At 43.1% G+C, this 16,675-nt stretch overlaps 2 protein-coding genes across 4 annotated transcripts; one reads left to right on the top strand and one right to left on the bottom strand.

The window, feature by feature from the left end:
• Window positions 1-231: 231 nt before the first annotated feature.
• On the bottom strand, window positions 232-3,963 carry rad52 (RAD52 homolog, DNA repair protein). Of its 2 annotated transcripts, XM_080475965.1 has the most exons (12): window positions 3,823-3,963; window positions 3,505-3,565; window positions 3,162-3,263; window positions 2,802-2,895; window positions 2,645-2,712; window positions 2,208-2,326; window positions 2,042-2,117; window positions 1,729-1,961; window positions 1,200-1,369; window positions 778-837; window positions 457-693; window positions 232-382 (listed from the first exon to the last, which is right to left on the bottom strand). In XM_080475965.1, exons 2-12 carry the CDS (start codon window positions 3,547-3,549, stop codon window positions 324-326), a joined length of 1,263 nt encoding a protein of 420 aa, XP_080332091.1. In that variant the 5' UTR covers window positions 3,550-3,565; window positions 3,823-3,963; the 3' UTR covers window positions 232-323. The 2 variants fall into 2 exon arrangements, with proteins under 2 accessions (XP_080332091.1, XP_080332090.1); XM_080475964.1 differs by having other exon boundaries at window positions 3,505-3,939.
• A 2,345-nt stretch (window positions 3,964-6,308) lies between these two features.
• Window positions 6,309-16,137, top strand: prr5a (proline rich 5a (renal)). 2 transcript variants are annotated; one of them, XM_080475962.1, is made up of 11 exons: window positions 6,309-6,570; window positions 7,735-7,868; window positions 9,602-9,727; window positions 9,822-9,902; window positions 10,968-11,016; window positions 11,157-11,214; window positions 11,545-11,636; window positions 11,737-11,877; window positions 12,942-13,077; window positions 13,150-13,428; window positions 14,198-16,137. In XM_080475962.1, exons 2-11 carry the CDS (start codon window positions 7,735-7,737, stop codon window positions 14,485-14,487), a joined length of 1,386 nt encoding a protein of 461 aa, XP_080332088.1. In that variant the 5' UTR covers window positions 6,309-6,570; the 3' UTR covers window positions 14,488-16,137. The 2 variants fall into 2 exon arrangements, with proteins under 2 accessions (XP_080332088.1, XP_080332089.1); XM_080475963.1 differs by having other exon boundaries at window positions 6,317-6,614.
• Window positions 16,138-16,675: the final 538 nt, after the last annotated feature.

Raw genomic sequence — 16,675 nt, 5'->3', positions numbered from 1 at the left:
TTCTACATTTCTTCTGAGCCAGAGATTATATTCCAGGCTTGTGGGGCATTTGAGCAGTTTGCATGTTCTCCCTGAGTATGCGGGTACTCCGCTTTCATCCCACACTCAGGAAATGTTTGAAGGTACTTGGTAATACCGAACGGCACGTAGATCAGAATCAGTAATACTTTTTTTACAGGCTCTAAAAAAAGCTCAAGTAATTATGTGGTTATGTCTTTATTTTTTTTTTTTACAAAATCAGAAAACATAACAAACCAATAGAACTTGAACCTTGACTCACACCGAAATAAATAAAAGCCAAAATAAAACCCAGAGTACTGCGGTCAGGTGTCCAGTCTGCGTTTCTTCATGTGCTGTCCTTGTCTGCATGGGCTCAACTCTTCTGCAGGAGGGAGAAACATAATGAGTTCAATATGTCGGGACTCGGCCTGAAGCTCGCTCAGTGGCTCCGCCCACCTTGTCGGCCGCGACCCTGGTTCTGGTGTTGAGGTCTGTACTGAGGCTGCTCGTGTGCTCTGTTGGAGGGCGGGGCTTCTGGAGGCGGGCCGGGGCCCCGCTGAGGAGTCTTACTGCGTGTCTGCATCTGGTGGTTCCCAGGCGTGCTGGGCCTGGACCCTCTGAGCGGAGCGCCACCTGCAGGGACGTCTATGTCCTCCAGCCCGTTCAGAGTGAAATCCCACAGCTCAGGATCGTCTGAGGAGCACCAAGCAGAGGTGAGGGCCGGGAGGCCTCGTCACATCAGATCCGTACGCGGGGTCTTGTGCTGGTAGATGGTACCTGCTTGATTCTTGCTGCTGGGATTCCCATTGTCTCTGAGCAAAGACACGGCGTCCTGACCTGAGGAGAGGACGGCTCAGATCATCTCCACACGCTCAACACCAGACTGAAATGTTGGGAGGTTTTGGCTTTCATAGTACTACTGCAACTAGGAATAAACCAACAGAACAGACTTTTTTGTTGCCAGTTAAGAAAAAGCTGATACGTTCAAAGTAATATTTTAAAGCTGAAGCTTTATAGACCTTGTGAAAAAAAGTTTTAATAAAATGTCCAGTGTTTAAAGTCTACAGGGGAAAAGGTTAACTTATCATATGTTTGGTGATTAAATCAATTACAGGCCTCCCATACTTTGTAACATACAAACTAAATAAGCTCCAGGCCATCTTTAAACAGAATATCTCTGAAACGTGTGGAACTTTTACCTCTGTTGGATTCCTGTCCAATGGCGGCCTCTTCCTCCTCAGACGTCGAGGGTTTCAGTTGATGCTGCAGCTTCTTGGCCTCCATCTCCCTCCGGAACTTTTGCTGAAGCTGCTGCTGTCGTAGTTTCCTCAGCTGTTTGGGGTCAGTGTGCGCTTCGTCTACAACAGGTCTTTAGAGGGGAAAAATGGGAGAGGAGTAATGGTACCGTGGCGGTTTAGTACTATCATGTGACCACTAGGGGACCTGGGATCACTTCCTGGTCTTCCAAAGGCCAGTTTGCATGTTTTTATCTGTGCCTGGACGGGTTTACTTAAGTCAAGCTTCCTCCCAAAGTCCAAACATTAAGTTTTGGGGTCCATAAAGGAGATCAGCTCTACATTACAGACCCTCCCTGTCTGCCCACATGCATCTCCTATGTGTGATTTGACACCTGCCTCATTGTGATACGCTGTCATCAGCACTGATCAACTTCAAACATTTCATGTCTTTGTAACCACACAGAATCTGATTATTCGGGGCAGGTTTTACCCGGAGCCGATGTTTTCACTCTTCCACTCAGGAGGGGGATGGGCAGCGTTAGGAGTGTGAACTTCGGAGCTGTTCAGGTTCTGCTTGATGACTCGGGGCTCCAGTGGCATCCTGGCAGGACCCGTCGCAGCGACATTTCGCTCCTCCTGGATCAGACTGCAGAAGCGAGCTTTCTCCACTGACGGCTCGCCCTCGCGGCGCTTCGTCTGGGCCGGGTCGAGCGGAGGAGGAGGCTTTTTGTTGGGAACAAGGAACAAGATTAGGCTCATCACATGAAGATGATCCAACAAGAAACCTTACGGCTCTTTCTGACCTGTTTCGGGATCTTGTTAATGGCCTGCAGGTATTCCTTATCCAGGATACAGTTTCCAAGCGCATTACCAAAACATCTACAGAAATCCACAACATTTCAACTTCCAATCGGGTTTCTCCGCTTGTTGAAGCAGAATTAAGAAGAATAAATGAATGAAAAGCAGTACTTAAGTGCTCTCTTCATGCCATCAGTGACGGCTTCTTTTCTGGCTTTTTCAAGTGACAGAGCTTTAGACTTCAGTCCCTCACTGACTCCGTAGCCGACGTCTTCATGAAACGCCCCGTCCTGCATGACGGACTGCTGGTTAGACAGACTCACAACACAAACAGCAGCAGACTGTGCAACTTCAAAAACACCGATCCACCACCAGGCCACAGCCACAACCGTGTTTCTAACCTGTCACTGTGAGGATTGACTTTTCTATGACTATAGTTTACCTGTTAGAAGTGTGACTGCCACAGAGGGCTGCGTGTTAGAGCATGATGAGGATCGTATTGCTTTTCCACTCATAATGAAGTTGAACGTAACAATTAAACTACTGAACTGAGACGAACAAAGAGTGAATCTAGTACATTATGTCATGATCCCGTTTGTCAATCTGACCTTCAGCTGCACTTTGATAAACGCACTGACTCCCACGTAAAACCTCCCGTTGATGAGGTCGACAAAGTCTGAAAACACAAAAGTCATTCGCTTGAATGTGTGACGTTATACACAGACACACACACATGTTGATGCCGCAGAGTGAAGTGAGTCGTACCGACGTTCTGCTGGGAAATGGAGTGAGACCATCCGTTGTAGCCAAACATCTCATTGGCCAGGCCGATGACGCGATGCCCCTCAACGTAACACACCTGATGTAAATCAGAAAGCAGTCGAATCTTGATGATTAACAAATGTATATGTTACTTATGATGCTGCAACAACGTTTTTACACCCGGGGACCGGGATCTCATAGGTTACAAGTGTAGCTGCAGCTATAAATGTTCCTTAGAGCCTGATGCGTTTTGATTCTGCACAGTGACACTGTGAGATGAGGACACAGAAAAAAACAAGCTCAGTTTTGGTGTTAGGGTGCGGGGTGGCTTTTGAAATTTGCATCTGAAAAACAAAGACTTGCCTTTTGTCCTCCTCCGGCAAGCCTGGTGCTGATGAACTCTGGTCCCAGCCTCTGTCGCAGAGCGTTGTGTACCGCCTGGTACTCCTCCGCTGTGTAGGTGCACTGTCAACACGTCTCAAACTTCAGCCACAAAACACTCATCTTTTCATCTTTCTGTCCATTCGGCCAGTCTGAACCAGGTGTCACATGTCAATCACTTTTGGGGGGAAAAGCATTTGGCTCAGTGGTTGGTTAACACATGCTCCTGATTAAGTTTCAAGACGTTTTATGCATTTTGTTGAGGATTTTCCACCCAGGTGACCTTTGTGGGAGTTGAGTGATGTGTTTATGGTCTGGACTGTACCTGTCCGAAGCTGCTGGACGCAGAGCTGCTCTTCTCACTGGACATGGCTGCACAGACGTCACTGACATAAACAAAGCAAAGGAGAGCTGAGTTACTACTCCCAATAGAATCACTTGCTGTTGTTGTCGGTAACCTATCAAAAGTCCGTTTAAGCCTCCCGTAACTCCGGTATTTGAGGCTAAATCAAAGCCAGACGTGAGTCACGACTCATGATGATGAAGGTGTAGCAGCAGGACGAACCGGCTGCTCGCTGCCGTCACAAGAACCCAGCCTGAACGTCGTCATATAAAACAGCCAAACAATGGCAGGAACACTCACCGACCTACAATGTCCTGAAATTGCGTTCGCGTTTGGTAAAAACTTGAATATTTGCTACATTTACGTAATACTGACTGAAACTACTATCTGAACTTCCCGCTTGTACAACCGGAAGGAGGAGCTTATGCTGCATTCGAGGTTATCGGAAAAAAACATTAATTCAAGCTAAAGGGTTGAAAACCACACCCTAGTTGACACAGACAATTTTAGAATAATTCGATATGTTTCTATTTCGTCACTTCATAGTTTTTCTGTATTGAATCTAGATTTTTGTAAAATACACAATGAATAAATAAATCACAGAAATTCACACAGTCACAGAAATTCAGACGTTAGAAATCTCGAGGCAACCTTGAAGTAAACCTCACGTGATGGGCGTGATCTACCGATTGCACTGCGCAAATGGATACTAATCAGCACATGACGTTTGTGCAGATAACGGATCCATTATTACGTCCACTTATGACGTAATAGAATCATCGGCGTGTTTTTGTTTGTCTGTCTGTATGTCTGTTAGCAAGATTACTTCTAAACTACTGCACGGATTTTGTCGAACTTTTCACCACAGCTAGATATTAGGCCATGAAAGATTCCATCAAATTTTGGAAGTGAACGGGAAACCTTTTTTTTTCTGAGTCCCAGTCAACCTTTGGCTGACGTCAGAAATCTCTGATTGCTCTTGTTTGCACAGTGCAAGCGTAGATCATGCTATATCGCCCAAAAGTCTTTACAAACAGACTCAAAATAGTATTTATTTTCTTTGCTGGAAATGTGTAAAGATATAAGCTTTCCATTTGTTGTAGTCGTGAAAAAACTGTTGCTGAATCCTGAAGATTTTCTTTTGTGATTTGTAGCAAGATGTTTAATAGATTTTTGTAATGCTAGTTCAAGGTCCATGTTCGTTTCATTTGTATCTGGAGTGCGAGGCCCCTCATAAAATAACATAATAATCAATGCAACCATGATTCCAAATATATTCCCTTTGTTTCTGTGCAAGAATATATACAGGACCTGAAAAATCATAAAAAATAAGTATAACTTCAGCAGTTTTTTTGTTTTGTTTTGTTTTGTTTGTTTGTTTGTTTTTTATCCCTCCTGGTGCAAAATACAGTGAAATGTCCAATATTTAAGCCACATATTTTATCTTTTTGCAAATACACAACACTACTTACAAAAGATGATTTCTGTAGTTTTCATGCTTTATCTTTAAGAAATAAAAATCACCCTCACAGTATGTCCATGCTCTGTATTCCAAACTTTTTAAGTGAAGTTTTGCTTATACTCTGAGTGGTCAGTCAGCTCTGGTGGCCTGATTTGGGCCAATAGGCCATATGGCTGACAGCCCTGCCATACACTCTTATGACATCGGTATTTCAACAGTATTGCAACTTTCTTTTATAAAATATATTAGTTGTTATATAATTTGTAGTCTGGGTTGCCTTGAGGAGGGAATGTGAGTGCATGTCTGGTTGTTTATCTCAGTGTTTGCCCTAGTTTGATAAAAAAAAAAAACTAAAATTCAATAATTACTATATTATAGCCTTCAAGACATGTAAACGACAGCACATATGCTTTAGCTCAATATCATGATTTTAACATTTTATGATAAAAATCAAGCCTCATATCTGAATTGACATATTGTTAAAATTGATCTTAGATTTCTTCTTCTTTTATCACGTTGAAAAAATTGTGTGATTAGCTTTGCACTCATCACCACTGAATATAGACATTTCCCGGTGTGTTTCTGGATTGAAACGAACTCCCTGAACTTAACACTGTGTGAAAGTGGGACTCTTTGATCCAGTAAGAGCTTTTTACTGCATGAACAGATTAACGGTCACAACATGCGTGCCATGATTTGGTATTCATTTTGTGCACCAGAATTTTTTTTTTTAATAAAACACACCAATTTGGGAGCAAATGAAATTTACTGCAGAGCCGTGAATATTCAAATAAACTGTTGATTCCAACTCTTTGCAGAGGTAACGTTTCCAACTACGCTTATTTATTTACATCAGCATGAAATAGGGGATTATCTGCACGCAAACCCGTGCATGCAACTAACAGATGGTGAGACACCCAGTGTGTTACACCGCATAGATTGGGGTCAAATCTGGATGCTGTGTTTACTCCAGCCTCTGTTTATATTCAGCCTCTGGAGTTCAACGTGGCGCGCGCGCGCGCGCGCGCGCGCACACACACACACACACACACACACACACACACACACACACACACACACACACACACACACACACACACACACACACACACACCTGTATTGCACTGCAGCATTACACTGAAGCTGACAGTCTACGGTTACTACAATAATAACAACAGTCTGGCACTTATATGTATTTATTCTTGAATCCCACAGGGACCCCCCCCCCCCCTCCTTTTTAAAATAATGTTTTTGCATACAGCCATAACCACAATGCGCGCCCACGTGACGCTCGTGGCCGCGTAGGTTCGCTTTTTTGCATCTCGTCAAAACAAAGCGGGGGCGAGCAGCGGGAGCGAGCGAGCGGAGCAGAGCGGCGGTTCATGCCTCATGAATGAGTCTCGTCCCCCCCTTTTCTCCGCACCGCAGGTCGGACCCTCCATCCGCCTGCATCCCGATGGCCGTGAGGGAGCGCACACCGGCGGCGGAGCAGTAGAGGCGGCAGCCGCCCATGAGCCCGGCCCCGGACACTAAACACTCGGTGACAGATTCATCCCGGCAGGAGCGACACGACAGGAGCAGGAACGGTGAGCGCAGCCTACGGTGGGCGGGCAGAGGCGCATGACATACGGTAACTTTGTGGCCATTATGTTACAGTTTTCCATCCGTAGGTGGACCGAAATGTGGCGTCTCTGCCACACGGCGCGTGTTTACGAGGCAGAGTGTTTGTTTTTGCGCTGCACTTTGCCTCCTCCTGTCGTCCACACAGGTATAAATAAATAGAAAAGCTCCACGTACGCACGGCTGACTGTACATTCCTCCCTGTAGGATAAACGTGGACTGTTGATGGCTCGTCTGGCCCTTTGAATGACTGTTTATTGTCGAGTGAAAAAGACACAGGGGCTGAAAAAATAACCAGGGCTTGCTTATAAATTAAAAGTGCCATCGATCTGACTGTAGTCGCCCTGCTAAAGACAAGGAGGAGGGGTGAACAAAAGCAGAAATGCCCAGACTGGCGTGGCATGGCATTTCGTGGAGACGGAGTATTCTAGTCTGACTGAGGCGAGATCTCATAAAAACTGCGAGCCAATGTCGCCCCAAAATACACGACCCACCCGCTTTTTCATCAGTTGAATGCAGGGTGGCGGTGAAGGAGGTTTGTGTTGAGTCTTTGTCTGAAGAGTGACAAGCCAGACTGTTGTTCTCCCCTCTGACCAGGGGATGGTGCTTTACTATGTACAGTATGTTTCTACGGGGAGACACCCAAATCCACTGTAACTGTAACTAGCACACTTGTGCAGCAATAACACACACTCCTCTCACCGATACATGCACACACTTGCATTTCTGCTTTTCCCCCTTGTGATGTAATGTGTGGGGATCTGTGATTGCAACACCGCCTTCCAAAATGTTGAAATAACAGTCAGAATGGAGAAACTGAAAGTACTGGGCTTTTCTCCTGTTAAAAGGTCTTGAATCTCACCGGTACCCCCCTGACTGTCAAGTTCCTTTTTTTGTTTGTTTTCTCGGTTTGTTTGCTTTAATGTTTTTTTCCTTCAGTCGTTGTCTCAGATTAAATGCTGGAGGAGGATCATCTATGTGTCAGCACCAGACATTTCTCATCGATGTCTCACACAGCGCCCTGATTCACTTTTAATCACTCCTCCAGGCTCTGTTTGTCTTCCCTCACGTCTACACCTTTTACTCAAACCTTAATTTCCTCATCTTGTCCCCTCTTTGCCTCCTTTCAGATGCTTGATGGACTCAGGCGGAGGCACGCCTCCCGGCCCTCCCCCCGACCCCTGTCTCTCAACTTCAGCACCTTCTCCGCCCCTCCGCCGAGCCCGGACATGGACAGCGGCAGCAGTGAGCATCCAATCAGGAGGTGAGATCCACTTCCTGGGATTAACATTTTACAACACACAGCATCCTGGAAAAGACCATGAAATATTCATTAGCATTCACAAAAAAAAGAAATGAGACCATGTCTGCTCCCAGAAGATTTCATTAACCAGCTGAGCTCTGCCTGCAGCTCACGCTGGCCTGCTGATGATGATCTCCTGGTGGGAACTTTGATTGACTCATTTCCTTATGTGTGCACATCTCATCAGTGTGTACTCTTGCGCTCCATGTTTGTCTGTGTTTGTCTGTGTGCACGTGGGAGTGAAAGGGGGTCTGTTGTTTACTTGCCGTGCTGTCGGCATTGAGTTTCAGGACTGCGTGGGTTTGAAGTCATCAGCTCATATCCAGAGAGCCGGTTTCCCCCAAAATTTAAAAACGACAGCATAAAGTATATTTTTGTTATCTATCGTATTTTATTTGTGTGGAACCACTTAAGTAGCAAAATATCTAAAACATCAAAGACGTAATAAAACATGTGCTCCTGAAATAAATCAGAACTCAAGAAGATCTATTTTGGCAATGGCCCATTTAGAGGGGGAGCAAGAAACGACAGATTTCTGATGAGTGAGCAAATAAGAGGTTGGTACCAAGAACGACCATTATCCATTCAAGTAAACTCTTAATAGTTTTTCTAAACGTAAACAAATATGGAATGATGCCATATACGAAAACAGGGTTCATGTTGCAGCCTGAAGTCTGGCTCGCTGTTTCCATGGTAACCATGTACTTTATGTTTTATGCAAAAGTTTACATCTGTTCACACAAGAGAAGACTTTTCAGATCTTTCAAAATATCAATCACTATCGAAATCAATATTTTCCAATGTCACAATGATTGATGAGAACCTCTTTTTTTTTATCATAGTTACTTCATCTCATTCTCAGATTTCGATGTCATTTTAATAGCAGATTTATTTCACCTATGGACAGAGCAATGTGGGCCTTTTCACTCTGACTACAGTCCCTAAAGACAGAACTGTCTCAGTCTCACTGCAAAACAACAAACAAATGGCACATTTTAGCATCAAAGTATTGTTCTGGTGAAATTGTTGTGTCGCTCATTTGTCGTCCTTGTTTTGTTTTGTTTTTTAACGCTGTTCATGGCCAGCTGTGGCAGAGCAGGAAAACCTTCCTCATTGTTCTGGACTGTGTCTCTGCTTCCTATCACTGTTTCTGTTGTCGGTAATAAGCTGGACAACTTCCTCCTCCTCCTCCACCTCCTCGTCGTACAGTCACAAGCTCAACAAAGTCCTGCTTACCAGGCAGCTCCCCTGGCATCTGTGCTCCGCATAAATATTTGTTTGCATCAATGGTTGTATTGTAGAGACAGAGGCAGTGAGGGAAGAGGAATGTGCCCCCCTATCAGTGCATTTTCTATTATTTCCTGCTCTTCTGAGACCTCAAGGCGGAGCAGGGACACTGAAGCCCACCTCTTGGCCGGGCTCCACCCATCCTGCTCTTAATGTGCCGGCTCTGTCTCACCATGCATCATTCTGTCCTACTTCTCTCCTCTTCTGTCACCAGCCGCTCTTTGTATTGTCATTGTGCTTTGTTGCTCCTCTGCATACTCTCTCTCTCCCAGACTCACGTTCTCCTCTCCCCTCCAGCTATCTGCTCCTATTTCCTCTCTGTACAGGCCAGCGCATCGCCTGACCTTCTTTCGCTGCTGCCCATTACTTAGTGTGCGTTTCTCTCCTTTTCATATCTACCTCATGAGGACTCTGCACCGGCTGAAGTTGATGAGCTCTCCGAGCCTCAGCGAGCTGGGAAAGAGCGAGAAAGGTTCACCAGAGGACAGAGGGGAGAAGCAGAAGAGGGCAGGAGCCAACGCCACCTGGAACAGGTACATCAAATGCAGCCCTGCTGCAAAATATGCAGTATTTATATGTATCTGGGACGTCGTGTGGAGTAGCTCGTGTGTTGTTTTTATGCTTCAGCATCCACAACGCTGTCATAGCAGTCTTCCAGAAGAAGGGCCTGGCTGATAACGAACTGTACGTCCTGAATGAAGGTGTACGGTGAGTTCCAACAGCTGCACTCACACAAACTCCGTGCGGAGAGACACTTATTTTAGACTGTTGACGTCATTTTGCATTAAAATCTGTATAATTACTGTCTGTCCTGTGTATGGTGACTGCATGTTTCCTTGTGAATGAGTTTGTTTGTGTGCGTAGTGTACTGTATCTAGGCCTGGAGAGTCATGTGGCCACGCCAGATATCTCATTATCTTCCTAAACCAGGCCCATTACTTCTATCTGCCTCCGTTAGAGCTCGGTAAACATGTTCTCATGTACAAATGAAAACACACATTTCCTCAATGATACCAAGAAAGACCTGCCCTCTCCCCTCCCTGGTGGACATTTACACCTCCCGATGCCTCAGCCGAGCAATAAACGTCACAAAAGGCAGCGCATGGGGGAGAGGTGCAGACCAGCTGTTACTACTGATGTGGGAATGAAGGGATGAAGAGTTATCAAAGATCACACTCAGATACCTGACCTGAGGAGTAAAAATAAACCCCCAGTCATTAAAAACCAAGGAGCTGTCAAATGTGATGGAAAAACAGTTGACTTGGTATAATGTTGATTTGACTCCAATGAGAAGGAATGCAAATAGATAAGTTATGATAGTAAATGGACAACTGCTCGAGACATCTAGAATTCAAGGTAAAGTTTGATAAACGCTTGTCCAGTGACTTTGTTGACATTGAACAGCCAAGATTCACGTCTGGTCGGATCGGTGCTTGTTTTTCTCGAGTCATATCAACCTCATACACCATGTTAAACTGTGGTGCTTTAAAAGTGCGTCCCACGTGTCATCTGACACAGAAACCTTTATCTCCTGTTCCCATGTCACTCTGATTTTATTAAAGAGGCCGTCCACACTTTGTATGAATTATATCAGTGAGAGAAACACCAAATGTTTTCACTTTTAAAGAATTGAAAACACACGCAATTACATTCAATCCAATAATTAACTCCAGTTTGTAAACACAGTGTGTGCACAGTTACATGTACTTAGTGCTTTTATTATGTTTTACATTAATTTTGCCTTAAATTAATATTACATATTTGTTTTCTCAGACATCTGTTAAAGACCGAGCTGGGTTCCTTTTTCACCGAATATCTTCAGGTGGGTCATACTTGACTCTTCTTAATATTAATTTGAACACATGAAGCTCTCTGCAGTGTGAGACAGGATATTTACTGCAGATCAGCTCCACGGGGAGAGCAGCGACTCTGATTTTCATATTTATTGGCTTCTTTTCACAGAACCAGCTGCTGACAAAAGGGATGGTCATCCTCCGGGACAAAATCAGATTCTATGAAGGTATGACCGAAATAATTTTGTGGTCTTGAAATTTTCTGTAAATGGTAGCTGGGTTTCACTTGTATGGTGCGACTTCACTACTTCAGCAGTCTTGAGGCACTTTCTGCTGTTCGCCACATCCACACACTAATGACCACAGCTGCCATGTAAGGCGCTCATCCTCCACTGGGAGCAACAGAAGGTTCAACGTTTTACTCAAGGACAGTTTGAATTATAGACCAGACAAGAGGAGAGATCAAAACACTCAGATTTGCAAGTGCAAGACGATCCGCTCCACTAAGTGTCGGTGAATGAAATTGAAATAAAGTTATTTCTGTGTGACGTACGCAGGTCAGAAGCTGCTGGACTCTCTGGCAGAAACCTGGGACTTCTTTTTCTGTGACGTCCTCTCCATGCTGCAGGCCATCTTCCACCCGGTTCAGGTACGCAGGAATCTGAAGAGTCTGCTCGTGTTCGGTTTGCTGTCCGAAGGGGTCAGCGACCTCAACTGCTGTTGCTTCCTGTGACCTTTTGTGCGTGCAGGGTAAGGAGCCTTCTGTCCGACAGCTGGCCCTGCTGCACTTCAGGAACACCATCGTCCTGAGCGTGAAGCTGGAGGACGCCCTGTCTCGACCACGAGCCCGCGTGCCTCCCTCCGTTACACAGATGCTGCTCATTCTGCAGGTATGCCCGCCGACGACAAACTTCCCTCCTCATTTGGTCAATGTTGCTGTCCCTCATCATGTTTTTGCTGTCTGCACGTGATAGTTTCAGTCTGCTTCCACATATATAAAGATAAGCACCTGGGGTTGTGCACACCAGCTCCCGTTTACTGTTGAGAATCTGCTGTTGCTGCACAATCACCTGGCGGTTTGTTGTGCCCACTGAGGTGAAAACCAGCCAAACAATGCTTGAATAAATTCTGCATATAAGTAATATCCAGAGCACCTTTTGCTTGTCGGAGAAATTTCTGTGTTTTTTTTAGAGCGATTCCAATTTGTGATGATATTGACTTCTGTCACATTAAAGTGAAATTATTATTTTATATAATGCACTACAGTTTAAAGGTTGCACAAACTTCGGCATCCATCAGTTCTAGAAAAGGTTCATCAGTGTCTCATATAGGTTGGTAACAGTGGGTCATTATGAATGACTGACATTTTAAAATCCTAATAGAAATATATTATCAGTCACATTATTGACAAAAACAGGGAATCCCCTCGTGTGGTAAAACGTTTTGAAGAAGGTCAAACCAATAAACTGAGTTTAATTAACAGAGGGCCTGTATCTATTCACTGTTTTTAACTTTATTTTGCGCATGTTTAATTTTTTACTTCTAACTTGTGCACACGTTTCAAATTCTGATCCACAGCTGCTACAGATGTTTTATTTATGTGCTCCAGTTTTTAATTATTGGTCCATGAATTCATATTGTATATCTGCTTTAGTTGTACAGCTGACTGTACATCCATCACAGGGCAAACACAGTGAGAAGCACAATTATTGTTTGACTTTGGACATTGAAAGAAGCTGTAAAATTAACTATTTTTACAAACACGTGAGAGCGACATTAAGGAGCTCCTGTCATTCATGAGGTTGCATTCATAAAATATTTGACTTGAATTATTAATTCTGATGATCAAACCTGTCGGTTATTTTTGACTGGATTCGAGTTTAATATGAAGTGAAGCTTGTGGGTGCCTCAGTGGCATTAACTCCATGTGCTCACCTCTTTTCTCTGTCTTCAGGGGGTCCACGAGTCACGGGGGGTAAATGAGGACTACCTGAGGCTGGAGTCGCTGGTTCAGAAAGTGGTCTCGCCTTACCTTGGAACCCATGGACTTTGCTCTGGAGACGATGACGAGGCCCACTGCTGCATCCTCGGTGAGGCAGAACTGAAATAATGCCGTTTGTGTTTAAGGAGGGACACAACTCACCAAACCGTTGGTCTTTCAGAGAAGCGTCTACCTTGGGGCTGGCCCAAGTCTGGGGAGCAGCAGTCTAAAAACCCTGTGGTACGATCGAAAAGCTACAATATTCCTCTGCTGCTGACCCCGGTGGCTGAGTATGACCCAGATGCCGGCTCGGTTGGCAGCGGAGGGATACGGCGCCACTCCGCCTGCGAGATTATCTCGTGCCTGGAGGAGCAAGGATTGGCTTACGCTGACCTGGCCTCAGGACCCGAACTGTCCGTCCCCTCCTCCAACAGGCTCTGTGTGGCCTCGCAGTTCAACGGTACGCCACTTCTCATTAAAGTGGACCAACTTTTACATCAGTTAATATTAGGTGCTGTTGTTTATTGTGATTTTAGATGTGCACTCTTTTTTAGACAGTCACTCTATTTTTCTTTTAAACATTTAGCCTTAACAGATGACATCGCATAACTCCGTTAGCCTCCTTCATCTGTCTTAGAATTCAGAACCAAATAAATGATTTTACTGAACGCTTATAAAGCACGCCTGGTTTTAGCCCCCATACTTTTTAAAACGATTCCCTCTTGTGCACAGATACACAGATCCTCATGTGGGATCTTTAGCTATCAGGGTAAACCACTACTAATTTATTATGTAGTGTGCACCTTTTTTATCTCCCATTTTGTTCTCAAATTAATTGCTCTTTTTATTGCTCTTTTATTTTTAAAAAGACAAAAAAATATGAGAACAGCTCATGAGACATAGATTAACACGTATCCTCACTAGCAGCACAATAAACCTTTTTTATGTTATTTTATGTATTGTATTGTATGTTTTTTTTGTTGAGACACTTCCTTGATACAGGCATATGCATGAAACATGATTTCATATGAAATACAACAACCCTGGTTAGACCAAACATTATTAATTATACAAATATGTTAATGTACAAAATAAAGTTAAAAACTGGATAGTTAAAAAAAAAAAAAGGTAATGTAATTAATTTGAATTAAAAAAAAAAAGATGAGATTTTATTTGAATTAAAAAAAAAAGGTTGAATGTTGTCGTTGCTTTCTTATTTTCTCCCATAGGTATTGTCCAGGGAGGAGCAGGAGCTCTGGACTTGCCTCTTTCGTCTCCTTCCATCCTTCCGCTTCATTCCTCGGGAGCTCTCCACGGCACCGAGGCCACAACAACAATGATTGATCTCAGCAAGGGCACGTCGTCCACGCCGCCCAGCGAGTCATCCAGCCCTGAAACCATAATTGGACAAGTGCTAGAGTCGGCCGACTCAGACTCAGACGGGATCTTTATTGATTTCCCACCTCTCTCCTCAGAGGCAATGGGGCTTAGCCGCGAGAGCAGGCAGAGCACTGTGTAAACTTTAGAGACGCACCTCCCGTGTGTCCCATAATGCTTTAGGTGAAAACAGGACAAACACTTATGATTACATTTCATTACATGGGTACCATCACCTTCTTTTTTTTTTTTTTTTTTTTTAACTATGGTACAATGAGTTTCCATAGCAAAGTGCTTTCATTAGTGAATGAAACTTTTTCATTCTTACTGTAAAAATGTGGGAGAAAACCTCGAGTGGTAATGTCATTAAAAGACTGCAGCTGTGTTAAACGTACAACATACATCTGCTAGTATCCTACTTTTGTATTATGGTCAACAAATCTGATGAAAAGACGTCGATCCATGATGAATTTTTATGACAAACAAACATCGCCTCCAAAGCCTCTAATATATATCACTTCTGACTTTGAGCTTCATTATATCCAAAGAATAATAAATATTCTCGTCCACTGAGAATTAAAGATACATAAATGTGTATCATTCTACTGCTGGAAACATGGCATTGTAAGTGTGGATACATGCAATGTCTGTGTTGTTTGTCATGAATCTAATTATCAGTATTAATTATTAAAACAGTGCAAAGCAATTTCAGAAAATGATAATTTCAATATGATGAACCAATCCTGGGGACATTTATCTTCAGCAGGAATGAATGTGTTTAGGGCTGAGAGACTCAGAAGTACAGACAAACAGAGACACTGTTGGTTTAGATCTTTTTATGTGATTTAAAGTCAGTAAAATAACTTACGACGTGTAAGACTATAGTCACTTAAAAGCCACTCAGGAGCGTACATCCATCAACTGTGGTTGAAAATTAAATTATTAAGGCTTTCACACAACAAACCAAATTCTTACCACTGCTGAGGAAACGGTCACTATTTACATGAAAAAAAAACAATTGTCAGAATGTTTAGGATGCATTGTGTTTTTAGGCTTCATTTGTTTTGTATCTGTATGATTCTATTTTCTGCCTCCGCTCTGCCGTGAGCTGCTTGGGAGCTGTGCGGTCTCTCACTCATCGAGTCTTAATGCAAAATTTCCTCCTTGTGGCAAAACATCAGTGTGACAGCATCTGCTTTTCTGCATTAACTCTGGACTTTGAGGAATACGACAATGTTTATTGTTTACATTTGACAAAGACATGAGAATTTTGACTGAATGTTGTCTCACACACTGTATTTTTGCACTACCACTACCTTGTAAATTTAAGTGCATCATTGTTTTTTTTAGGACAGCTAGATAGTGTAAAGTGAGTATTTACCTTGAAATGAATTTAAATTTTAATAAGGGCTTTTTAAATGAATCTTTTTCAATGATGTTTTACCTCAAGCGTTTTGTACTTTACTTTTTTGACAATCTATGATGTCTATGGAGTTGTACTTTGTATTAATTTGTTATACTAGCCCAATAAAAAAATAAATACATTTGAGTAAAATTTAAAAAGACACTAATTTATCTGCTTTACAATAATTTCGAGAATATTTTTGTTTGGTCACATGGGGCCTCGGTGGTTAGCACTCTCGTCTATCAGATTGTTATAGGTTGAAATACCAGCCAGGCCTTTCTGTGTGGAGTTTGCATGTTCTCACCGTGTGTACGTGAGTTTCCTCCCACAGTCCAAAGACATTCATGTAAGGTTAACTGGTGACAATAAATTGTCCCTAGGTGTGAATGTGAGTATGTGTGGTTGTCTGTCTCTCTGTGTTTTCCCTGTGATGGACTGACAAAATGTCCAGGGTGTATCCAGGCCTTGCCCATCGTTAGCTGGGATTGGCTCCGGTGGCTCACAGCCCTGCACAGGATTTTTTTGAGGGACCCATTTATGATTATCTTGAAGATAGCCAGCTGTAATCAGAGCTCAGAGCTTATTTACTATAATTATTTTTCTTCAGAGCACTTTGTTACACCTAATGTTATAAAGATATCTAGTTAGTGAACTCGCTCTTGCTTGGACAATACCCGATGATAGATATAGAACTGGATTACTCTTATTTCCTTTACTTCAGCCATAATAATAATGATGATGAGGTTTTTCCTAGTTAGGTGTCTAACTTTTTTTTAAATTTGTTTGGAAGTTTGATTAAATAATTATCGTTATTTCAGAAAAACACAATGCATGTTTTTAGTAATTAAAAAAATAATTGTGGGTAAAAATGGGTTCCTTTCTTTTTTGTAATTCAAGTTTTTATTGAATTTATTGCTTGGTACAT

This window comes from Lipophrys pholis (assembly GCF_963383615.2).
Source record: "Lipophrys pholis genome assembly, chromosome: 11".
Taxonomy (NCBI): Eukaryota; Metazoa; Chordata; class Actinopteri; order Blenniiformes; family Blenniidae; genus Lipophrys; species Lipophrys pholis.
The sequence above is the reverse complement of the archived record's forward strand: the minus strand, read 5'-3'. Positions and strand labels throughout refer to the sequence as shown.